The 26656-nt window shown below is 42.7% G+C and overlaps 1 protein-coding gene across 3 annotated transcripts in view; it reads right to left on the bottom strand.

The window, feature by feature from the left end:
• MID1 (midline 1) overlaps positions 1-26656 on the bottom strand; it is a 179600-nt gene that overhangs the window by 20275 nt on the left and 132669 nt on the right. For all 3 annotated transcript variants that reach the window (XM_056131273.1, XM_056131272.1, XM_056131274.1), the window contains exons 5-7: positions 17569-17717; positions 7431-7558; positions 1980-2123 (exon numbers count right to left, since the gene is read on the bottom strand). In XM_056131273.1, the coding sequence (XP_055987248.1) occupies positions 1980-2123; positions 7431-7558; positions 17569-17717 (421 nt within the window). The remainder of the gene's footprint in view (positions 1-1979; positions 2124-7430; positions 7559-17568; positions 17718-26656) is intronic.

Here is a 26656-nt window from a genome sequence, read left to right as displayed (position 1 = left end):
ATAAAGTAACAGAATAGGAGACTAACACCCAAGACCAGTAGAGATAAGTACCAGGAGGATTACTCCACAGCTTAGAAGCCAGCCTCGCATGCTGGGGGAAAAGGCAGCTCAGATAGATAAGGGACCACTGAGTAAAGGGTGCTAGGAGGGCCTGCTCAGGATGGAAGATGCGGACTGAAAGTAGACTATAGACCGAACATGACTTAATACCTCTACTGCAAACCACAACAACCAAAAGGAGAGAGAGAACAAAAGGGAATGCCCTGCCACAAAGGTGGGGTGGGGTGGAGGGGACGGAGCAGGGGTGGTGGGAGGGATGATGGGACCATTGGTGGTGCAAATAATGCAAAAAAAAAATCAGACTTGCTCCCCTACCTCCCATACTATATAACAGTGTGCGTGGGTGTAGGCATGTGATTTGGTTATATTCTCAATAGTTAGAATGTGATTACATAAATTCCATTTGTTTACTGTTTTAAGTCAAGGTTTCTCAACTTCAGCACTACTTTTGGGCCCAGTAATTCTTTGCTGTGTGTGTGAGGGGGTGGGGGGGCACATGCACGTTCATGCTATGTGTGATTGCCCATCCTCCCTTGCTCCTACCCACTAGAGGTCAGTAGTACCTCTTCCTCCAGGTTTTGAGAACCAAAAATTTCTCCTGATATAACCTAAGAGGCAAAATTGGTCCAATTGAGAATCACTACTTTAAATGAAGAAGTATTTAGTATTCCACTAGTGACATAGAATCATTTACATTTCAGGTTGATCATGAAGCATAATCTAGGTTTGAAGAGGAGCGTAGGCAGAGGTGGAGAGCTATCCTGTGAGCATCTCTCTGGCAGCTGCTGCTGTCCCGTGAGATCATCAAATCGTCCATGATGCCAAGCATCTTGTGGGCCTCAATGGAGAGAGGGGCCCCTCTGCATTTCAAGCAGGTCTAGAATTCTGCCCAATGGGGACCAATTACTAACATTTCAGTGGATGGTCTTGGCTTTGCATGGGAGAAGGTATTTGGTGTTCTTGGGTGATTTGCTTAATAAATACTGTGAAACAACCTTCAGAAAATTACATGCCACCAAACATAGAATATATGAAGAAATCATGTACTTCCCACCTAGCAAGCATTGTTAACCCCCAGAACCCCATATACTCTTCCCAGTGGTGTCTATTCCAGTGGTAGCCAGGCTAGCATCCTCCTCTGATTGAAAGTTTCATCTATTTCCATGCACATCTGTAAATAACACCATTTCTATCTGCAAGTTCTAAATGTGTAATTGGACTCAGACCGCATACATTCTTTTGCATCCTGCTTCTTTCTCTTACAAATATGTTTGCAATTTTCGTCGCTCTTTGGCCAGTTATTTTTTTACCAGGCCAGTACAAGTGAGTGTGGTCATATTGGTTGGGAAAAACAAGCCCATAATAGCATATACTCTGAGATTAATACCCAAGAATAGCTGAGATCAGCACCAGGAGGATTACTCCATAACTTAGAGGCCAGCCGGGTATCCTAGAGGAAAGGGCAGTTCAGATAGAGAAGGGAGCACCAAATAAAGGATGTTTGGAGGATCCTCCCAGGAGGGGAGATGCATGTCGAAAGTAGACTATGGACTGAACATGTTTGCCACTCAATGCCTCTTTTGCAGACCACAACACCCAAAAGGAGAGAGAGAACACAGGGGATTGCCCTGCCACAGAGACAGGGGGGATGTGGGTGGGAGGGATATTATCCATGGTGGTGGAAAATGGGCACTGGTGGAGGGATGGGTATCTGATCATTGTATAATTGAAACCAAAGCACAAAAAAATTGTAAATCTACAACTTTAAAAAAAATAAAATAAAATAAAGGGAAAAAAAATTCAAAAAAAAATAGCATATACTCTTTCCTTTCTTGTCTTCCCTTGAGGTCCAAATCTAGAAGCACAGTCCTCTGAAGATAGTCACCAAAGAGAGAAGCTAATAGATGTGTGGTACTCACTGACGAGGTTGGCTTGTCCAGTGAAGATGGTGTAGCGGAGCTCATAGGAAACCACACTGAATTCATCGTCGGAGGTCCAGTGGACAGTGATGGTATCGTAGGAAGCTGTACACAGCTCTTCTCTAATTGTAGGAGAGCTGGGGGCTGCGGGGACCATGGATGCTCATTAGAAGAAAACAAACACCTCCAGGATACATTTCAGACAAACAGGCTACAGTGCAGACGGAAATTTCTATGGATGTTGGTTAGTACTACCAGCCTAGAATTGGTGAGCCCAATCAAAAGAATGTTTTTGCTGGATATCACTTTGAGTTTTAATGGGTAGTGTGATTTCCACCAGCCAATGTGGACTTACCTCCACTTATCATGAAAGTATGTTTCAAAAGTTAAGCAAACAGTAGTCTCTCATTCATGAGGGAAAACTTGCTAAATGAAAAGTAAATAAGATGAACTTCTGTAACTTTGCTCACATCTGCAGCAAGGGGTAGAGGTGTGGAAAAACAGCCAATGCTTTCAGTAAAGGCTAGACAGTCAATATTTAAGGCATTGTGGTTTATACAGTGGCCACTGGAATGGCTTAGTTCTGCCTTTGCACCATAAAATCTGCCACAGATAATCTGTACTCAGACATGGGCAGGTTCCCATGTTGATGGGAATTTTTATTTAGTTTTCTGGACCACACCTGGTTGTGCTCAGAGCTTTCTCCTGGTTCTGTGCTCAAGAATCAGTCCTGGTGTTGTCCATAGGATCATATGGGATGCTGGGGATCAAACCTGCATCGGACACATGCAAGGCAAGTGCCCTACCCACTATACTATAATTCTGGCCCCATAAAACTTTCTTTTTAAACACAGGTCTACAGAACTGAGCTCATTCTGGTGGGGAAACAATAGAGGGTTTCTCTGGTGGAGGGTGTGGTATTGGAACATATCTGCATGAAACTCTATCATGCAAATGATAGAGCCTCAAATAAAACAAAACAGTGGGAGAATCCTGGGGCCAGAAATACAGTACAGGGAGTAAGACCTTGCACACAACTGATCCTAGTTCAATCCCCAGAGCCATATATGATCCCCTGAGAACTATCAGTAGAGACCCCTGCGCACAGAGCCAAGAGTAGCCCCTGAGCACTGCCAGGTATGACCCCAAACCCAAACCCAAACAAACCAAACAAAATAATACTACAGGTGGAGGAGGGTCAGGGAGGTGGCTGAATGATCAAGTATTTGCTTTGTATGTGTGAGATCCTGGGTTGGATGATCAGTATTACATGGTTCCTTGAGTAAGCCACCAGCATCAAGTTGGGATTGAACCTCCAGAAACACCAGATGTAGCCCCCAATACAAAACCAACTACACAACCAACCAAACAAAAATAGTGGAGTGCTAGACTTGGCCGGTGAATCAATTTACCAACCTCGGAGCACATGACACTGTTGTTTTTATATTTAGGGACCCAACTGGAAAAATAGTGACATGTACAATTCTATAACAAATCATCCAAATATCGTAAATAACTGTTCATTCCTTCTTTAGATACTTCAATACCTTATAAAAAAACTTTAGTACTGTGGCCCAATTTTCTTCTCATTGTTCAATATACAACTGATATTTCAAATTAAGAACATGATTAACAATCAATCTATCTAAGAAGTACATTTTCCTTCCCCAAAGAAAACATGAGTCCTTGGCATTTGGTTAGATTTACTGCCGGAGAAGGCTGCTGTTTTATGTCTTTAATACCTTTTGGAGCAGAGAAGTCTAAATCCTACTAAAATAATGAGTTTAAGTTGACTTCTATTGGATTGATTTCAGTGGCTAACTTTATGAGAAGAGTTTGTGAGAAAAAGACTAGGCAGAGTGTTTTACATGTTAGAAGCAGGGGTTGGCAAACGAAGGCTATGGGCCAAATTTGTCTCACTCCCTATTTTTGTAAATAAAGTTTTATTGGCACGCAGCCAGATACATTCATTTATGCATTTCCTATAGTGGCTTTTGTGCAACAGCAAAGCTGAGCAGTTGTGACCATATGTCCTGCAACCCTCAAATATCTGCCATCTGGCTCATTACAGCTCACGCTTGCCAACCCCTGGTTTAGAGAATTGATTGGAATCTTTTTTCCCACTCTTCTGTATACCAGAACCTAACTTCAAAAGGAGAAACCTCTGTGTCTTCTCTAGATTAGCAGCAACTGCTGCCTCTACTGGAGTTCTTTCTTGCTTCAAACTCTGGTTAGGACTCACGAATCCTAAATCAACCCAAAGATGGAGCGACATTTATGGAAATGGTTGATTTAAAACTGATCATCTTGGTAGTCTTGGCTTGTTCATCTGAACATCTCTCCAGGGTAAGTCTCACAGGAAGCAAGTTACTTGTCTATCTATTGAATACACTCCCTAGGCCCAGAGTGCCGCAAACAGGGTATCTACAATGTGGCACGCGGTGCCTTGTTTTGCATTAAGACAGAAAGGGCCTGCATAGCCCTTGGAGAGTTCTTTCTGGAACATGTATTTATACATCTGCCTCCTGAAGTATCCACACGCAAGATTTAGTGCTGTGTGCTGTGACTGGGATGTACACAAAGCAGCGACACCAATGAGCGGTGCGGTGTATGGGAAAGGCACAGCTGCATCGTAAAACACGCTCACTGCTGTCTGTTGGTGTGAGACCATCCTGCCGGACTCCACAGAAAAACACACATCTTCCCTACTCCTCCAGAGTTTCACTGAATGATTTCTCCAGCAACCACTGCAAGCAGATTTATTCTTTCTGCACTACAAGAGGTGATTAAAACAAAAGAAAACTTATGTTCAATGGAGGCAGATACCAATCAGGGAGGAAACGTTACCTCTCTGGTTATTAGCCTGACACACTACTTAGACACATGATATACAGGGTGGGGCAAGGGGATCTTGTTTTCACAGGCAGGCAGGCCAACCCTGTTTTGATTGTAAACCCAATGGGTTTGTCCTGAAAAGTCAATACCCAAATTTATTGTAAATGAGAACAGCAGCCTGCTGCCAATTTCGAGAGTCACAGAATTGGTACCAGAACTGTTATTTTCTTGCCTCTCATAAACAGGACACAAGAAATGGTGGACTCATACTTCACAAACACTTCACTTCCTGCTTATAAATGTCCGATAAACTATTTGGACTTGGCAGTATCAGCCAAGCATCATATGTTATGGCCAGGATTGATGTTATGTCTAGAAATGAGCTAAATTTGTGTTTGAACTTGACAGCTAAGGAGGCATAATAGCAGGTACCCCATATGGTCTTCAGTTGGGCATAAACAGCCATCGGGATGATATATGGTGTACATTCAGTACAAAGTCTGCTCACACTTTCCCCTTTAATCAGTCCTTTGGCATTCACAAATGGATCAAAATGGGCACATGTTCTTGAAATACTACTTTTGAAAACACTAATTATTTAATTATGGGAAAATGGCAAGGGGAGACAGTCTTGTGAATAAGACACTAATTTTGTACAGAATTGCCTTGAATGTGACCCTAAAATGTTTTTCAGTCTTCTCTGCCTATGGGTCTGACCTTGTGGCATTTGGCCCACAAGACCCCAAGTGGAAGGTTTTAGATGGGTTTTCTGAGTGAACGCTTTGTTTTCCTGGAAAAGAAATCTAGCCGACAGAGTTTTCTGTTCTCACTCCCCCTTTCATCGCCTAGAACCTGAGCCGGTGAAGGAGTAGTTGTGTTTTGATCATGTGGCTAAAGGCAACATAATGAAGATGGCACAGATGAAAAAGAAAGAGACTGAGGTTCAAGGTGACCTATGACCACTGTCCAGCCCTGGATCACGTGGCTCTCTTGTCTGGTTTCTGTGGATTCACTCACTGCTAATTGGATTTGTGCTCTTGAAATCATACACTTTCTCACATGATAGAAGGGAAAAAAAGGAAAATGTTTAAAAAGATGTCCTGCATAAAAAAAACAATTCAATCAGAGAACGTTCAGACATGCACTCCTAATGGAGTAGCCATAAGTGATATGTAGTTGTTGATATTTGAATTAAATATCATTTCATATAAATATAATTCTCTGGTAATGAAGCAAAGAAGAGTGAAAGCTTACTAGCCACCCTTGGGGTTTTCAATAGCTCCACATGGTTGTAAGCTACCATACTGGGCAGTGCAGAGAGAGACTAATTCTGTCTGTTCTTGTGGCAAGTTCTACTGCATACCTTAGCTAAAAATCAGAGCTCAAAGTTTAAAAAGGGAGAATACCATCCTCCTAAAGATTAGCACCCAAGTTTTGATCTTCCCGTACATGCTTTTTGAATGGATGTCTCTTCCTTACTAGATGGAGTATGGTTTGAAATAGGAGGTTGCATAAGCAGTTAATGGGCTGACTCACCTCCCTTGCAGAAGCAAGAAGGATCAAAACAGCACCTGGGGTTCTTGCAAAGAAAACTGGAGATGGGAGTACCACGCTTTTGGAAAGCAGAACTCCTGGCTTTCTCTCCCAGACTATAAAAATAATTGTCACACAGTGTTCCCTCTCTCCTGCTCCACCTTTCCCAACGACTAACTCTCCGGTGCACACAGAAAATTTGAGTTGGAAGCTGATGGCAGACGGAGTTTGGGATGTGGTTTCTGGAAGGCTGCAGATGTCCTAAGTCAGTGCACATCTGGCTTCCCTGTATAGGTGGAGCCTTCCCAAAGTCACAGGCACCAGCGGTTTTGGCTAACACAAATGAGGTCATTTGAACAATCTGCATCCTCCCAGCAAATGTTCTTGGTACTTGCTTTAGAGGTTGACATAAAAGAAAAATGGGAGGCGTAGTGAGGAATAGAAAAAAACTGGCAGTTTTCTTTTATTGGTGCTTCTTTTGTTTTTAAAGCATGGAACCCCAACGTACCTATCAGAAAGCTCAGGATTGAAACATGGCACCGGGAATTTTAAACCTACTATTTGGGATATCTGCCTGGGTGCCTTTTGCCAAGATGAAATTTAGTCTTTTAATAGAAAGAGCAGAGGGCTGTGGAATCCATGCAGGCTTGAGCCAAGACTGCATTCTGCCACTGCCTAGCTAGCTAGGTTCTACAGAGTGACTGAACTCGTCATGTGCAAATGAGGTTTCTACTCCTTGAGCTCCACTGATGCTGTGAAGGTAACAGGAGTTGAAAGGCAAAGAGCTAGATCCAACGAAGCTGGCACCATTTTGTTCTCTTGTTGACATGAAATAGAAACTCATGCTGCACTCCCTTCCGCCTCTCTGTCGGCCAACAAAGCTATTATTTCTCCTGACTACACTCACTGTCAGACGAGGTGGTAAGTGGGCTCTTAATGATCAGAATCCCCTATTTAATCTGGCATCATATTATTTGGGACAAACAATACATAAAGAAGCGTGGTAAAAGTTTACGGGCAACAATCTGAACCTGCGTCACTGAAAAATACGCAACACTGAAAGTAAACACAAGAAGACAGTACCTGTAAGGTAATCCAGGCATTCTAGCAACTTTTTCTCTCTGGAAAAATCTAAGGCAAAGGTGTCAAACGTGTCATTGAGGTTGATTTCCGGAATTAAGACCTGGGAGGATGCTGTTGCCATAGAGACTCTGGAATGGAAACAAAACAACCTTTTAGACTTGTGAAGATGAACCTGCAAAAAAGAAATGACGCTACAGCTTTTCACCATCACTAGCTAAGGGATAGAAAGAAGAACTCTCAGTAAAATGAATAAAATTTTTAAAAAGAGCGCTATTTTTAGGGGAGCCATCAAAAGCTTCTCAGAATTGGCACAAAACCCAGCAACACAATGCAAATGATGGCAAGCTTAAAGAAAAGGTATCAGGGAAAGACCAGAAAGGTGACCCGCTTTCTTTTAACTATTGGAAAACATTTCCCCTGGTGGTGAAAAAACATTCATAGCAATGCTGTTGCACACGGAACAGCCCGGCCTGTGCGGCCAGCTCACGCGAGAACACGCAGCTCCGGGCATTTCTTCACACATCTGTCTGGGAAAATGTTTGTTCCTTTCAGACTCGACCCTGCTCCACTTCAAAGAAGAGTCGCCAAAGTTTCAAACTGCATAAAAGGCAAAGCTAAGATTAAAAAAGAATGTTTTCAGATATTGGATTAGTTTAATCAATTACTAGCCTCTCTCTAAAATAAACACTAAAAAAGGAGTTTTTGTTGGGCTCATTTTCATTCTCTTGTATTCGTTTTTCTGTACCATATCCCCAGCAGATGCCATGGAAAATATTCACAAGCTTTCTTGCAAATTCCCCCAGTGGAGAAAATGTTTTTACTCTTCATTTCGTCTTTCTAGTTAAGCTCTCATTTCTAAGCTATAAGTCAAGATATTGGTTAGGACCCATGTCCTGCTAGATGGTATCAGGTTGATTGAGGAAATTTACTTGTTAATAGCAGGATATTATTATTCAAAAGTATGTTGATTCTTACAAAAATGGGGGAAAAACTGGAATAATATAAACCATTTCTGAGTATATCAAACTTTGTGGTAGACTCATAACTTTGTTCATTCTGGTATTCCGTTAAGCTTGGCCAACCTATAATGTGTAGGGTGCTGGGGCTTTTGAGTAAAGAAACTACCTCAAAATGATTTAGCACTAAATTGAGTAACTTATTGTCTGATTAAGGGCCTTAGTGTTCATTGAAACAAGGCGGCAAAGCTAGCTGGCTGCAGTCAGGCAGAGAATTCCAGATCTGTGTGCTTCCATTTCACCCAGAAAAAAAAATAATCTGGTTAGTCCAAGAGCTAGAGGTCCTCCTTTATCTCATAGTAGCCCTTAAAGCTTTGGATTTCAGAAATTATATATCCTAGTTTTACTCAGGAATCAACTAATGACAGGGATATGTTCTGAGAAACATATCATTAGGTGATTTCATCACGGTGACCAGCACAGAGTATAATTACAGAAACTTAGTAGCACCTTCTCCATACCTAATACATGCATACATATGTATGTACGACACAGACCTGTCATATGTGGTCTGTATTGACTCAAACATCATGGTATACTGCATAACTGCAAAAAAAGGCATTGATTGGGGCTGGCAAGCGAGTATAGCATGGGGGTTTTTGCCTTGCACACAGTCACTGTGTGTTCAATCCCACACTCCAAATGGTCCCCTGAGAATGTGCCAGGAGTATTCCCTAATCACAAAGTCAGGAGAAAGCCCTGATCACTGACAGGTGTTCTCCCCTCCACCACTCCCCCAAAATCATGAAGAATGGCACCTATCACAGGGACAGAGGGGCAGGGTTGTTGTCACTTAGGTGGTGGTGGAGGTGCACAACCAAAGCAGTACCACTGTAACAATGGTATCATAATAATAATACATATAGATACTTTCAAGTTTTACAACAGAGAAAGAAATAAATGACCCATGGGCACATCCAGTCAGTGGAATAGATATAAGAAGAGATCACAGGCACAGGAAAGATAGAGCTGGTAGGGCGCCTTGGACATAGCAAACAGGAGCAGGGGCTTGGAGGAAGCACATCTGTGCCTGTCCGTGGCGCTGAGAGGCAGGAGGAAAACGGGGTATGGAATACAAGTGGGGTTTTCCTGGGCCCTGAGGAACATGCCTCGGACTGCTAGAATGGAGTGGAAGTGCATAATGTTGGGAGCATGTTCTAGGTGAGTGAAGTGTACTCATTACATGGCTAAGTTAATGCTAGACAAATTTCCTCCCAAGGAAACATACCAGCCGAACGCTCCAAACCCTTACAGATCAAGTTTATAAAACTGGGATTCTGGTGTGTCCTTAGGGTCATATAGGGAGAGAAGTAAAGAAGATTATGAACAAGATGATACACTGTAACACCGTCCTCCTGTTCATCGATTTGCTCCAGCAGGCCCAGTAATATCTTCATTTGGAGACTTGTTGTTACTGTGTTTGGCATATTGAATATACTCTTGGTAGCTTGCCAGGCTCTCGGAGAGGGGCTGAGGAATCGAACCCAGCTCAGCCAGACTGGCTGCACGCAAAGCAAACACCCTACCGCTGTGCTATCTCTGATAATTCAAATAAAATTGGGATCCACAGAAGAAGTTAAAGAACAGCGAATATCAGAAGTATGGGATTCGAGAGGCTGGAGTTATAATACAGCAGGTAGGTGCTTGTCTTGAACACGGCAGATCTGGGTTTAATTCTCAGCACCCTATACGGTTCCCTAAGCCTCACCAGGAAAGATCCCTGACCACAGAGCCAGGGGTAAGCCCTGAACATCACTGGGTGCAGTCCAAACACTAAAAGCAAAGCAAACCAACCAACCAAACCAAAAAAACCCCAGAATTGTATGTTTTCATCAGCAAAGCCCATGGGAACTGGGCAAATTACTATTAGTAACAACTACTGATTTGGACTAATAGACAGGATAATGGTTGCCAGGCATTTTTCTGCCAGGCAGATCTTCACAGAGTTTTATAGTCAGACTATACTTCAATTATGCCCTCTTTATGCTTTAAACACACCAAACTCAGGTTTTAAAGTAATTCAATAAATACTCAAATGTTTACATCAGCCCAAGAGTATATATATATATATATATATATATATATATATATATATATATATATTGCTTTTTGTTTGTTGAGTCACACCGGGCAATGCACAGGGGTTAGTCCTGGCTCTACACTCAGGAGTTACCCCTGGCAGTGCTCAGGGGACCATATGGGATGCTGGGTATCAAACTCAGGTCAGCCACGTGCAAGGCAAACACCCTACCCACTGTGCTATTGCTCCAGCCCCCACAAGAGCATTTCTGAGGGGCCCTGAATATCTGCATTCAGGTACAGAAGAAAAAAGGAAAACTAAAGAAAGCACCACCAGAGCCTGTGAGAGTGAATGCTCCAAATGATTTCTGTTTTGTGCCGTGTCAGCAGAGAGACCGCACTGAATGTGCCACGAGACAGACCTAACTTTGCATGAATGTGCCACGAACAAACCTAAGCATTGCATTTCTCCAAGGCTGACATAGCCCAGAGGCTCTGCTCCACTCCCAGGGGTTCTCGAGAGCCCTGAGCAGACAAACTTGCATTAGCATCTCCCCTAGCCAGAGGCAGGAGACTCCATTTAGAATCATGCCAAACAGAAGTTCTCCCAGCCTTTTTTCTGTTTTGCAAGCCACCAACCATGAAAGAAATGGAATGTTGACTCAGTGACATCAGATGCCATCTCAGTGACATCACTGCCATCTTGATGGTGGGAGTTTGTGCTGTGAGTAGGAAAGGATGAAAGTCCTGCAGCCTACAGGCAAGCACCAAGGGCAGAATCTTTAGGGATCACTGAAGTTTTCAACACCTACACACTTTCCTTTTTAAGGAAAGATAGTGATATTTGGCTACAATTTCAAGTACTTAAGGGAAGTAACAGGTGAGAGGAGCTCTGCCAAATTCAACATTCTAGTCCAGGTCTTGGTCCCCAAATCATGGTTACCCATCTTATTTGGTTTAATGGTCCCAGTCCACAGGAGCATTGTTGCTATGCCACAATCTTCATTCCTGACTTTCACAGATATTTGTTTGTGTGTGTGTGTGTTCTATGCATGTGCCATATGCAATTATTAAGTTCTTAACTTCTAGGGAATATAAGGACACAGTGTCCCATATCTTGATGCATAGGATAGTGTATAAGTCTCTATTCTCTTTCTACTTAGATGTTGCTGATCTCCATGTCACCAGGGGTACATGGAACCATTCGTTGAGGAAGTGGACATGTACAGAGCTTCACTGCTCATAGCATTTCTGGTATTCTATTATGCTCCAGAGACTTTTAGCTCTTGACAATGGCACAGAAGCCACTCTTGAGGACGGGCAACAGTGCACACTGGGCAAGCTCGCAGAGTATCACACTGTGGTTTACTTATGCTCAGAATTTCCCAAATACATTTGACCCTGAAGCTTGCTATTGCCTCAACACCTAATAATACCCTGCAGAACACAATTCAATACCCATTCATCAGATATAAGAAACAAGCCACATTTAATAAATTTTTGTTTGGGGATTTGGGGGCCACATCTGGCTATGCTCAGGGATCACTCCTGGAGGGTTTAAGGACCACACAAGGTGCCAGGGGTCACACTCAGATCAACCTCATGCAAGGCAAGCGTGCCGCAAGCTATACTATCTCTCTGGACCCACATTATATTAATAGTATAGAGTTGACAAACTGAATTCTGGGTTTTGTATTCTGGGAAATTCCTGAGATATTTCTAAACTGCCAGTGGAGGTGAGGGTCACCTTGACAAGTCTGAGAACTACCTAGAAGCTCTGAAATAGGGGTACTATTCAGAAGGAAGTTTTAGTTATCATACTCTTGGTACAGCAAACTTAATATTAACATAAGCATATAAAGACTTATATAATCAGACCAAATCCCTTTATTAGTGTGCCTTGAAGTCAGAGTGTATCATTTAATCCATTTGCATGCATTTAGCTATCAGGAAGGAAGGGAATTCGCATTTGTTGCATGTTTACCTTGTCACAGAAATTGAACTAATATTTTAATACATTAATTAATCTTATCCCAAGGACAGCCATCTTAGGTAGGAATGAATGATCACTCCTGTTTTACGGATCCATTCACCCATTCATTGCTGCCAGGCTGTTTGCTGGGAATGTGATGGTGAAAACCATATGGCTGAGAGGGTCCTGCCTGCTGGGAGCATATGAGCAAAATAAGACTCACATGTGTGAAGCTACAGACCAAACACAAGTCATAACTGCTAAGCAATTAGCTCAGAACCTGTTGATTCCAAAGCAGCTGCATCACTTACAATGTAAAGCTTGAGGCTTTCCCCACAACCCGCATTACTGTCGTTGTTGGTGATGTCACTAAATCAAAAAGCTTTTTTTTTTCTTTGCTTTTAGGGTCACACCCGGCAATGCTCAGAGGTTACTCCCGGCTCTGCACTCAAGAATTACTCCTGGCAGTGCTTGGGGGACCATATCGAATGCTGGGGATCGAACCCAGGTCAGCCACGTGAAAGGCAAATGCCCTACCTGCTCTACTATCTCTCCACCCCTGTCTATTTGCACATCTATTTCAATTGTAGGTGAATGTAACAACATCAACAATGTTATTAATGTTAAATGATTTAATGATGCAGAAAAATTGCACCCAACTCTCAGTTTAGGAAGCCTCAGAAGATAAGTGTGTTCTGCATGCTCCACACTTGAAAATTATACTGACTATTTATTATAAATCTCAAAAGAGATCAAAAGCTGCAGTTAATCTTGGACCCATGCAAGGCTGAACAAACCAGAGTAAATTGGAGAGGGGCAACTGCTTTCTCCCACAATCCAAAATCATTGCCATACCCTTGGTCTGACCATCCTAGGATGGACCTCCCGAAGATATAATCTGCTGTAAATTCTGGTATGTGGGTTTTGTGACTGAAGTCTCTAGGCTTTCTTTGAGTCTGGAGGGGCTACCTCCTCCCAACTCCCTGTACTTCTGGAAGCCTTGGCAGTCACATCCAAACCCCAAAGCTGCCACACAGTATCATGTTAAGCGAAATGAGTCAGAAAGAGCAGGATAGACACAGAAAGATTGCATTCATCTGGGGAACATAAAGCAACAAAAAGGGAGACTAACACCCAGGAATGGCTGAGATTAGTACCAGGAATTTTGCTCCATGAATGGAAGGCCAGCCACACGTTCTAGGTGAAAAGGAAGCTCAGATAGAGAAGGGAGCACCAAATAAAGGGTGTTGTGAGGACCCTCCCAGGGTGGGAGAAGCATGCTAAAAGTAGTCTATAGACCAAACATGATTGCCACTCAATGCCTCTCTTGCAAAACACAGTACCCAAAAGAAGAGAGAGAGAACAAGGAGGAATACCCTGCCACAGAGGCAGGATGGGACGGGGGGATGGGGGGTGGGGGGGATGCTGGGACCCGTGGTGATGGATGACGGGCACTGGTGGAGGGATGGGCACTTGATCATTGTATAACTGAAACCCAAGCACAAAATTTGTAAGCCTATAACTGTACCTCATGGTGTTTCACTAATAAAAAAAATAAATAAAAGTTATTTGTGGACATAAAAAAAAAGCTACTCCAGCCTTACCATCCTGATAAAAATACTGAATGCCCTGAACAAACACCATGACCTCTTATCACCTGTACTGCAAATCATAATGCACAAAAGGAAAAGGAGAGAGAAAGCAAGAAGGAAAGTATCTCCCATAGAGGGAGGCTGGGAGTGGGGGGGGGTGTTGGAGGATGGTGGGAGGGAAGCTGGGGACATTGGTGGTGGGAAATGTACACTGGTGGAGGGATGAGTGCTGGATCATTGTATGACTGAAACCCAATTATGAACAGCTTTGTAATGGTCTATTTCATGAATATCCAATTAAAAAATCTGAAATGTGGAGTTTATGCCCAATTCAATCAGCTTAATCAATGGATGAATAAATAGCAGTACTCCTACATTAAAAAAATTACACTCACCATTTAGAAGGACACAGAAACCGAAGCCCAAGGTACATACAACAGGGGACAGAAAACTAGGAAGTTCTGTACTAGAGACACGTGGTAGTTGACAGGTGGAAAAATAGAGACAAGGTAGACAGAGGCCATCACTGGCCAACAAATATACAAGGAGGGGCCAAAAGAATTACTGGAACAGGAAAAGACATAAATCCAACTTATATTATCCATCTCGGATCTTTGAGTCCTATTCTTAGAAGTCATCAGTAATGTTATTGTTTTTCCTGAGAGAAAAGTAGTTTTCTATTTTAAAAAATTGCTCATGGATAAACTGAAAGAATCAATGGGAAAAATGGGATGCACTGAGACTTGAACCCTGGTCTCCCAACAACTAGTCCAAGGTCCTTTTACTGCATACCAGATGGTGGAAAGAGCAGAGGTTGGGTGCGGGAGAGTGTTCCAGGAACAAAGGCTTCTGGCAACTTCTTACAGGCAATGTGTATTCCAGTTGGATGAAATTATAGGTTTCTTGTAAGTGGTGGGTCAGCTTTCTTATACCTGGATTTAGTGAATACTATTGCTTCTTTAACATAATTTGAAAAGTGCATATACACTCACCCCCAAAGAATTCTGTATTAGTGACAGTTAAAAATATGTATACAATATAATTCATTTGTAGAAAAAAAATCAAAGTCATGTTTCTGTTCTTGATGAGATGGGCTTGTCAGCAACAGATCTGAATGGGACCACATTGGATTTGATGGATCTGACAGATCACATGTGGGCATCCACACACTTGTGCTGTACTTTATACATAGAGCATCTTCCTAACTGTCATGGTGCCACAATCTTTCTCCTGGCCCAGTAAGAACTTCTTTGCATTACATTTGACCCAACTGTTAGGGATTTTTAAGAAACACAGTTCATGGTAGACTTTGGACCATTCATAGGTCCAGTCATTTATAACTGGAAAAAAAGACTCTTGGCGCTCATTTGGAAACTAAGCCTAAGTACAGAGAGCATCTAGAAGAGCACCCTGAGTACACTGGAGTCTTCGTGTTCATCGATTGCACCTTTTTTTTTTGGTCACATCCAGCGATGCACAGGGGTTACTCCTGGTTCATGCACTAGGAATTACTCCTGGCCATGTTTGGGGGACCATATGGGATGCTGGGAATCAAACCCAGGTCGGGCCACGTACAAGGCAAACGCCCTACCTGCTGTGCTATCACTCCAGCCCCTCAATTGCACTTTTTAACCGCAGGATAAATATAAAGCAATTGGATGAGAACAGTCAAGACAATTAAACACTAAGAACCTAAGAATCATGTGCAAGAAACTATTTCTTTTTGATTAGGGAGGAGATCACTCAAAGGAAATAAAGGGAAAGCGAACCAGCTCCTGTCCTCATCCCTTGGAAGATATAAACAGCTAATCAGTTGTAGAAGGAAATTTTCTCAAATAGAAGAAATAACACAATCAAGCTGGCTGCATACTAAAGCAGAGCTATAAAAGTATCATATACTACTCTCATTGGAAGAACAATAAAAATGGAAATATCAATGCCTCCCTCTGTATGGTATTTTGAGAAACTAGCCAAGTGTCCATAACAATGCAGCACTTAATAAATGAAACTTTTCTATAAAAAGTCAAGTCATGAGACAAGGAATTTTTTACTCCTGAGTTGACAAAATACAGGCAACAGGCCAAATGTGCCTGTTTCTGTGCCTAGTTTAACTATCATGTGGTCCTACCCATTCATTTCCGAATTATCTGTTTCTGGCTCTGAGCTGTTATCAGCTGAGCTGAGTAGCTGTAATGGCCAAGACCTTAGAAACTGCAAAGCTGAAAAGATGAACTATCTGGTCCATTGCAGGAATTGTTTAACGACTCCTTACTCATACCAACCATCTGGCCGGGGTCTTCTAGCAAGAGAACTCTCTTCCTGCTCTGGGTGAAGCACTGTTGATTCTCCAGATCTGATGGAAAAGTCAAGGACCTGACCATCAAATACAGATGGTATTTAGGAGTCTGTAGGTGCTTTGGTTCCACTAAAATAAAAACTTGCCTGAGCTAAATTCAACATTTTATAGGACCAGTAAGCTCTCTGGTATAAGGAAGTGGCCCTTACCTTGTCCTCCCCCCAAAGCCTAAGACAAAGACAAGCTGAACCCTCACTCAGAAACTGGATACAACATTGAAAGTGTCCTGCAGGGGACCAGCACACAGGGTAGCCACTCATCACTCTGGCACTCAAGAGTTTGTACACTGTCGTCCTAAAACTTTGTTTCCCTGTTCTGTTTCTCTGTTAAAACTGCTCTTGTAACTATGCAGACAAGATGGCTACTTTGAGGACATTTGTATAAAATCTCCCATTCTGACAGCTTGTTGTTAATAAGGCTTGTCCCCAACCGGTCACTGTGTCTCCATTGATTGGCTCTCAAGTGGTTACAGAAATGCTAGAGGTGTTTGCATCAGTGAAGCTGAACAATGTTTATGCCAATCAGGACTGAGTAGGCAAGTAACATTCACTCATTGGCTTAACTGTTCAGCTGAGCCTTCGATAGTATCCACGAGTATAATGTTATATTTATGTTTCCTTTCCTAGAAAAGAAGATAGTTTAAAAGGAGGAGGAATGAGCTTGACACTTCAGGCTTTTCTTTCCTGAGTTGGCCTAGACCTTTTCATGAGAGGTGACATTTCTCAACCAAATAAACGTGGGCCTCGCAGAGAACAACACCTGGGTGATTTTTAAAAATAGATGAGCTCTGAGGTGGAAGGAAAGACTCCCTTTATGTGTTTGCCTTCATTTGGATTCTTTGTTATCAAGTGTGCGATAAGATCAGGTCTGAGAGTCACAATAAATGCTGTTTTTGTGCTACCATAAGCTTTTTCACTCCCTAAAAGCAGCTGATTTTGTTCTCTCTAATGGGACATTATGTTTTCAAAGACCTTGAACTCCAGACTGCTACTGAAAGGTCTTTGACGTGTCAAAGGGAGGCATCTTAAGCTGGAACAAAGCAACTCAAAGCCTCTATTCTCTCTGGTGTTCAGCCTTGAAAATGAAAACAAAAGCGAGACAAGGGCAAGGCCAATGCCCACTAATCACGCCCAGATCCAGGAGCCCAGCAGCTGAGAGCTTCCCAGCAGTCCCTGGGACTCACCTCTCAGTGATATTCTTAGCCGTCTGGAGGAAACGTGCATGATCATTCTCCTTGAGAGAGTGCTCCGCTTGGGAGATGAGGGATGCCGAGCGCTCAATGCACTGTTTGCAGTTTGCAATCTGCTGAGCCAGTTTGCGAAGCCTCATCACCTGGAACAAAAGAGGCAGGCAGAGGGTTATTGTTCGGGAAGAGTCTGAAAGCTAGAAATCCCAGCGATGGGCCCCTTTCTTTAAGTGTTCTTTATTTCAGTGGAGAATTGGGGCTAATCTGTTTAACAAGGAAGCACTGAACAGCAGATTGCTTCCCTCTTGATGGGGAAAGAAAGTGTAGCCTGCTGCTAAGTTCCAGGGTCATCGGGCCTCTTCCCAAGTCCACCCACTTACTGAAGGAGCCCAGGGAAATCTGAAGCTGGCCCTGTTCTTCAGTGGGGCCATCAAGAGAGAAGCAACGCATCTGTAGATGCAAATGTGTGGCCCAAGTAAAAAATCATTTTCTAAAAGGCTCTTTGCCACCTACAGAATAAAATTATGATGCCAAAACAATAGGTATCACCATTTCCCACACTATCTAAAACTCCTGTGTTAAATTAACAGACAGGGGGCACTTTTTCCATTGATCAATATTTTTCCTGTTGAACAGAAGAGAGGAAGCCAAAAAAAGCACAGCTGGCCCATTTCCCCTCACTGGGAACGTCATTTCCAGGCACTTTGCGCTTAATGTGATAACTAAGAACTATTTTGATAAGCATTTCCCAGTCAGGATAAAAATGCATGCTTGGTTCCAATCTCCATTCCAGTTCCTGATTTCTGTCTCGCTTGAAAAAGACCCTCAAACGGATTTGACCTTCGCCTCTGGGGCAGGCCACCAACTTCACTCTAACCTATTGGACCATTAGCTCTGGCATTTGAAAAGTGCTCTGGACAGGGCCCTCTGGCCAAAAGCCAAGTTCAAATTAGCCTTCTAATTGGACTTGCTGTGCCGCGTGACCCTGGCCTGGGAAAACTCCTGGCCCGAATTTCGATTTTTCTGGAATGAAAATAGCCTGGGTGCAAGGATAGAGAGGAGGCCAGTTCATCTGTCTGACAGACAAGGCTGGCCCAAGTTCCCTCAGGAATTCCTGCTAACTCCAAGAAATTCCTTCTTTCTCCAAGTCATCATTATCATTCCTGTGCAACTCAAACCGGAGAAAAGGAAGGAAGGAGATGTCAGAACTTGAGGTCTCTGATGAAAGTCTGATTCCAGCATATCACTGTGCTACGGTAAACAAAGGAAATGGATCGAGCAGTAGTGGTCATGAGATTTCAAGCAAGCTGGAGACATTTTTCTGAAAGTCAAGAGTTAGAGAATGAAGTGTCAAAACCTGGGGGGGTGGGGTAGGCGGGAGGAAACGGGCAAACAACATGTGATCTCAAGGTTGGAAAAGACTTAACTCATTGCAATGACAGAGACCTTCTGTAGCAGGTTAACTGTGCTCATCAGCTGAGTAACATAACATGTATTTTATACCAACAGGAATTATTTTCTAACCTTATACCCATAGACCAATTCAAGACATTAGAAGACATCCATAAGAAATTGTCAGAGGGACTGAAGAGGCAGTACAATGGGTAGGGCATTTGCCTTGTACGATGCCAGCCTGAGTTCAAATCCCCAGCTTCCTATATGGTACCCTGAGCCCCATTGGGAGTAATCTCTGCCTAAAGAGTCAGGAGTAAGCCCTGAGTACTGCTGATGTGGCCCCAAAAAACAAAACATAAATTGTCAGAGTGGGCTGGGGGGATAGCTCAAAGGGCTGGAGCACATGCTCAGGTTGGGTCCTCTCACCCCACCCTGGGCCACTGCATGCTACCAAGGATGCCATCACAAAGCACTGGCAGGTGTGGCCTGAAACCAAAAACAAACCAAAGAAAGTAGTTGTCAGAGGAAGGAAAACAAGTCTACAGTCCCTGGAACAACCTAAGAAAAGTCGAGGTTTAACCACATGACATAATGTATACTTTAAGTGGCACACCAGAAAACTACGTGTTCAACACGGATTCTTTCATTTATTTTAATTTTTTTAATTTTACTGTAGGATTATTGCTATTTATTCAGCCATTGATTAGACTAATTGAATTGGGCATGAACTTCACCTTATTTTTTTCCCCTTTTTATAAATTTATTTATTGAATCACCGTGAGAGCAGTTACAAAGCTTCCAGGTTTAAGTCTCAGTCATACAATGAAGAAACACCCGTCCCTTCACTAGTGCCCATTTTCTACCACCAAAAACCCCAGTATACTCCCCATCCCACACCCTCCCCCTATGTGTGGGGCAGATGACTTCCACATTACTCTCTACTTTGATCACATTCAATATTTCTACACCAGACCCACCATTATTAGTTGGGATTTTACCCCAACACTCAGAACTGCCAAAAAGGCAACCATAGACAATTTATTTTCTATTGCTGGTTAAGAATAACATATGATGGATTGCACTCATTTGTGGAGTATAAAACAACATAACATGAGGCTGACACCTAAGGATAGTAGATACACGGAACAGGTAGATTGCTCCATAGCTGGAAGCCTGCCTCATGAGCAAAGGGGAGAAGCAGCTGGAATAGAGAAGGGATCACTAAGAAAATGATGGCTTGAGGAACCGGTCGGGATGAGAGATGTGTGCAGAAAGTCGATAAAGGACCAAACATGATAACCTCTCAGGGTCTGTATTGCAAACCACAATGCCCAAAAGTAGAGAGATTATGGGGATAATTGTCTGCCATGGAGGTAGGGGAAGGGTGGGAAAAGGGGGGCATACCGGGGATATTGGTGGTGGGGAATGTGCACTAGTGGAGAAATGGGTGTTTGATCATTCTGTGATTGTAACCCAAACATGAAAGCTTGTAACTATTTCATGGTGATTCAATAAAATTTAAAAAAAAGAATAACATGCGATGTTGCGCGGTTGCAGTAGTGGCCACACAATTTTGGAATTCTGAAATTTTAGCAATTAAATCTGGAGGAATTTCTGCCAAAACCTACTCGGTTCTGAGATTTGTTCCTGAGTCTCTGGGATCATGGTTGTTAAGCAGCTTGATCAGGAGCCAGAGAGGCTATGGGTGGTGACCTGTGGTCTCGTTGGGGAGGGGAGGAAAGGGCCGACTCCATCCCCATCCCGTAAGACACCACGTGTCTGTCACTGTGAGCCCAAACCTGACTGTCCAATGGCGTCTGGAGGATGGCGGCCACCGAGCCACCAGGGGGAACAGGCCGAGGCACAAAACCTATTCCTACCTGGGGTGGGCCGGCACTGGTAACCTACTGCAGGGACCGGGCATGTTTCTGCCAAATGTGGCTGGGTTCCAAGATATGTTTCTGAGTCTCTGGGATCATGGCCATTTAACAACTTGATCAGAAGCCAGAGAGACCATTCGTGGGCGGTGACTCGGGGTTTCATTGGGGCGGGGAGGAAAGGGCTGGCTCCAGCTCCATCCCATGAGGCCCTGTGTATCTCATCACTATGGGCCCAAACCTGACTGTCCAATGGCCTCCGGAGGATGGCAGCCACCAAGCCACCAAGAGGGAGCAGGCGGAGGGACAGCACCCTTTACCCCCTAGAGTGGCCCGGCGTCAGTAAGCTACTGCGGGAACCGGACGCATTTCTGCCAAAAGCTGCCAAGTTCCAAGATTTGTTTCATGGCTGTTAAGCAGTTTCATCAGGAACCAGAGAGGTCTTGCCTCCAATTATATAGCTGAGCTGGAGGTGGTTTGTGGGTGTGTCTCTCACATACCTAACTTTTGGCTGTTTACCTTTTTGGTAAACTTGGCCCCAAGTTGTTGGGGTCTGGCCAAAGGCACAGCAGCAATTTTGGGGTATCTAGAAGTCTAAAGACACCAGCAGGCTGCGGATGCACTTGCCTCACAGGTACAGACTGACCTGCTGGCGACACCATACCCTAGTCAACATGGATTCTAACAAGAGAAAAATCGGGATAAAATATTTCTTTAGAACAACTCTTGTCAATTACTCATGCTTTTGGTATGCCTAGTGGTGACCACACAGATTCCAAATGTAACAGTGCTTAAACTCCACTTTCTTCTTTCTTTCCTTCCATCCTGAAGGATGGAAATAAAAAGTGACATAAGGGCAAAAGAGCGGGGGAAATTCCTAGCTCATGTATAAATTGAAGCAAGCCCAAATCACAACTCCTTTGAAAACATAGGAACACTTCACCAGAAGCAACTGTTGAGTAAACTTTACTTCTGGGTGTAGTTCTGCTGATACAACAGATTGAAGACTGTCAAAGCTGCTATGTACAAGAATCAGCTAGGGTTCATTGATGCTGCTATTTCCATGTTAGTGTGTATCTGGGGGGTGTTTATAGTAGGGATATCACTTGTTTTGGTTCGGGGGGGATCCTGCACTTTACTGTGGTGCCAGGAACCAAACTCAGGGTCTATTCCTGTGAACTAGGTGCTCAACCATATGGTTGGGTCCTAAAGATTTTTTTCTTTGATTCTGGAGGATCCTGGGACTATTCTCTGAAGCCTCGGTAAGGAGCTATCATTGGAAGAGCAGCAAGAATCTGCATTTTAACAAGCAATGAGTCTTTTCTGACCTGCAAGTCAGGAATCCTAAGTATAGTCAGGATTGGCTATAAAGAATACAACAGAAGAAAAGAGGAGAAACGCAGAGTTCAGAGTGCATTGCTGATAGAAAAGACTTCGTAAAAGGCTTTATAAACATTTTGCTAGCCTGGGTATATGAACTGGAACGGGTGTCATATGCTTGTACCAAGGGTACAATTACACACAAACACACAACCACTAGTCTACTTAGGTGTTCACAGTTAGGGCAACATACAGCACATGACCTGCTGATGGAAATGAGTCACCCAGGGCTGCTTTCACATTACCACCTTGGGCAGAGGTCACCTCCTAGGACAGAGCAGATGGCAGATACAACATCTGTTACCTGGCCCTTTACAAAAAAAGGGCCAAGCTCACTCATGCCAATGAAATGGTCCTGAGCTGTGTGTCACATTGAGCAGATCACTAACTCTTTCCATAGAAAACTACGCCTTGGAGGCTGAGGATGTAGTTCACCAATAGAACCTGTGCCTTGCATGCATGAGGATTGGGGTGCAATCCCTCTCAGCACCCCACAATATACACAATAATGTATATTAAAACCACACAGTTTCAGGGGCCAGAGTGATAGTACAGCAGGCAGGGCATTTGCCTTGTATGTGGCCGACCCGGATTTAATCCCCGGCATCCCATATGGTCCTCTAAGCACCGCCAGGAGTAATTCCTGAGTGCAGAGCCAGGAATAATCCCTGGGCATCGCTGGGTGTGTCCCATAAAAGCCCCCCCCCTACACAGTTTCATACATTATTTAAATCATCTGGCAAGATGATTAAAATTGCATATTTGAAAAGAGCTACTAAAGAGTCACAAATAAGAACATTCTCTAATGCATTGTTATTGCTGCAGGGAAAATTCTTCCCAGTTGACACTGTCCTGATTTCCTTTGGGAAATGTGACCGCATTGGAATTTGCTCCATACTTGTGATGGAAATGTTCTGCCTACTGGAATCTCCTTTTAGTGGATACATGGGTTTATTTATATCAATTTATTCGCAGCTTAGAGCTTTTGAAAGAAGTTCTTATTTTTCTTTAAACACATTCTGAATGCATTTGCTTATTTTTAGATTTCGGGTCACAGCAAGTGGTACTCCTGGCGCTTCTGGCTCTTTGCTAAGTGGTCTTTCCTGGTGGTTCTGGGAAGACCAAAGGGTGCTGGTGATCAAAATCAGGCTCCTTCATACAGAGCCAGCACTTGAGACCACTGAGTTACCTGTCTGGCCCCTGAAATGTTCTTATTTTTTATTTTTTTGTTTTGTTTTTTGCTTTTTGGGTCACACCTGGCAATGTACAGGAGTTACTCCTGGCTCATACATTCAGGAATTACTCCTGGCGGTGCTGGGGGAACATATGGGATGCTGGGAATCGAACCGGGGTCAGCCACGTGCAAGGCAAATGCCCTACCTGCTGTGCTATCACTCCAGCCCCTGAAATGCTTTTAAATAAGTTTCCCTCTGTATATAGAATTTCTACCTCTAAATCTCCAGGTTCAAAGAATTGATCCTCAATTAACATGAAGATCTGAAATAACAATGAAGCCTGTTCCCAGCCTATCAATAAGGTTGTGGAAAATTAGGAACACTGAGTTCAAGTTAAAGATCTTAAGATTCAAAGATTTCAAGTACATAAAGCAGTGAGGAGAAGGAACTCTTTTTCTCTCAAAAAGAGAATGGCTGCTGTTTTTCACTGGAGATATTTGCCTGAATAGTAAACATACATATTGTCATGAAATTTGTCCCTTACTATGAAAAAAATAAGGCAATTCTTCCCAGGGAGCCTCATGGCTTGAAGTTCTTCACTGGTTCAACTATAAAGGCTGTCAAAATGTACATGAAAGACATAGAACGGTGTACATCAGCGAATGCATGCTGGCCTAAGGATAAGAGTCACCAGTATATACTAATGTGTGACAACACTGCTCTCCTGGCAAGTCCCCAATTGGAGAATTTGGGGTAAGTTGTTTCCACCAGATCTATGACTTATATGATTGGAACCAGTGACAGATGTAGAAAAAATTAAGGTTACTGTCACATCCCTCTGTGATCTCAACAATTCTGCCTGTCCTTCCTCCTGCTCTGGACTTCCAAGTGCTCATTAGAGGACCCACTGTCCCTGTTCTGGGCTTAGTGTTCGTCAACTGCTGGGGCTACAGAAACCCAATTCCTTTTTGGGGCACCAAGACCACACCTGCCCTCTCTGCCTGGCAACCTACACCACAGTGTTGGCACTCATACTTGGCCTTTCTCAGAAAAGCGTTTCTAATACCATGTGCCCTGGCTGGAAACACAGTCACTGCAAATAATAGGGCCTGGAATAACAAGTCCTTGGTCATGTGTCAAGTCAAGAGAAAGTCAGACTCATTCTTCTCAGGTGATCTTTGCTTTCTATTATTATATTCAGTAACTTTCTTCTGAGATAGTGTTATAAGCAAATGTGGAGGAAAGACTTTGGATTCCAGGTTTGAAATGAAATTAAATTTATGGGGCAAACCCATAGACAACACACTTCATGATATAGGCTTAGGGATGCGCTTGGCGACTCAACTCCAACAGCAAGGGAAATCAAAGCAAAAAGAAACAAATGAGACTAGAACAGGTAGAGTAGAGACATGGATTCAGTCCCTGGCATAGAAAAAACACCTCCCAAATGGTACTACATTAAAATGAAGAGTTTTGCATAAAGAAAGAAACATACCTCATTAAGGTGATCATATTGAATGGGAAAAGAAATTTGTACAACCTACATTCAACAAGGAACTAATATCCCAAATATGTAAGAATCCACATGAGTGACAAATAACTTCAAACAAGCCCATTAAAAATGAGCAGATCAAAATAGACACACCTGCAAAGAAGAGACACAGATGGCCAATAGGCTCATGAAAAAGATGTACATCAACTCTTATTATCAGGGAAGTGCAAGTCAAAGCCACAGTGAGATATCATTTTGCATCTGTGAGAATGGCTGTGTCTAAAACAAAAGAACCAAGTGCTGGAGAATGCAGAGAATGGATCCACAATTGTACGTGGTTTGGGGGGAGTGAAATTGGTGTAGCCATTATAGAAAGCCATGTGAAGAACCATCAAAAATTTTTAAAAAGTCATTCCAAATAATAATGTTATCCCACTTCTGAGCATTCACCTGAAAAATAGAAAAATGGAAAAAAAATAATTCGAAGATATCTATGTTTCTCATGTTCACTGCAGAACTATAGCCAACTCCTAGAAATAACTCAAGTGCCCATCAATTGTAGATAAAGAAGACACCATATATATAGTAGGATTCTAATCAGCTCTATAACAGGAAATATTCCTGACATATTTGCAACATATATGGACCTAGAGGGTACTATATTTAGTAAAATAATTCTGAAAAAGAGAAACACCATATGATTTCATTCATATGCGATATATAAAGAAGACAAACAAATGAACTAAATAAAACGAAATAAATGTTTAGACTGCAAGAGCGATTTTGTGGTTGCCAAGAAGGCTGGAGCATGAGTAAACTGAGTAAAAAAGGTCAACTGTGAAGAACAGAATTGGACTTTATTGGTAGACTTAATGTACTGTGCATTTTAATGATACATAGCTAAAGCAAATAATAATCCTCTAATGCTATGATATGACTTCAGTGAAAGTGATAAATTTCAAACATCCAATTTTAAAGGTAATACGGGCAACTTTACAGTTCATAGTAACAGCTTTAACTAAATTTCAATGTTATATTGGCTTTGGGTTTTTTCAAGAGGAAAAAAATTATCACATTGAAGCCCTTGTGTGTACTTTGCTAATTTCACTCTGTTCCCTCTCAGGCTGAAAATACTCTCTCAAACTCAGGGTAGATCACTACTAAGGGTGTTTATGTATACAAGCATGAACACTGGGTATGTATCTTTAAAAACCTTCTATCTTATCTCCCTTCTTCTACCCTCTTCTGAGGAAACGGTTCTAGAATCAACATCCACCAGTTTGTCTTTTTGTTTTATATGTCTAAACAATGTATGGGATAATTACTATGTGTATATATATTTATTTTTAATGGTTTGGAGGCTATAACTGTTGGTGATCAGGGGCTACTTGCAGCTCCCTGGTCTGGGGGGGTCATTCCTAATGGTGCTTGGTGAATTGTTCCCAGTTGTGTGAGGGGGGGTCGGTGGGGGAGTGATGCAGAGGATCAATCCAGGGCCTTCAGCATGCAAAGTCTTATCCCACTGACATATTTCTGACTCTGTATGGGATATTTCATAGTTCATTAACCTTTATATACCTTCCCATTCCATATCAATGATTATACCTCTTTATATTTGTGTGATTTCTCTGTTACATATGCATATCATCCTAGGTCATTAATTTCCTAAAAACTCTCATAAGTATGTAATTTGCTTGTCTTAAATTAACTTTTTTGAAATGTAATTAAAAAGAAGTGCTGAAGTACAAATTTGATGTCACCGCCAT

The sequence above is a fragment of the Sorex fumeus genome, unplaced genomic scaffold (assembly GCF_029834395.1).
Source record: "Sorex fumeus unplaced genomic scaffold, SorFum_2.1 ptg000086l, whole genome shotgun sequence".
In the NCBI taxonomy this organism is placed as follows: domain Eukaryota; kingdom Metazoa; phylum Chordata; class Mammalia; order Eulipotyphla; family Soricidae; genus Sorex; species Sorex fumeus.
The sequence above is the reverse complement of the archived record's forward strand: the minus strand, read 5'-3'. Positions and strand labels throughout refer to the sequence as shown.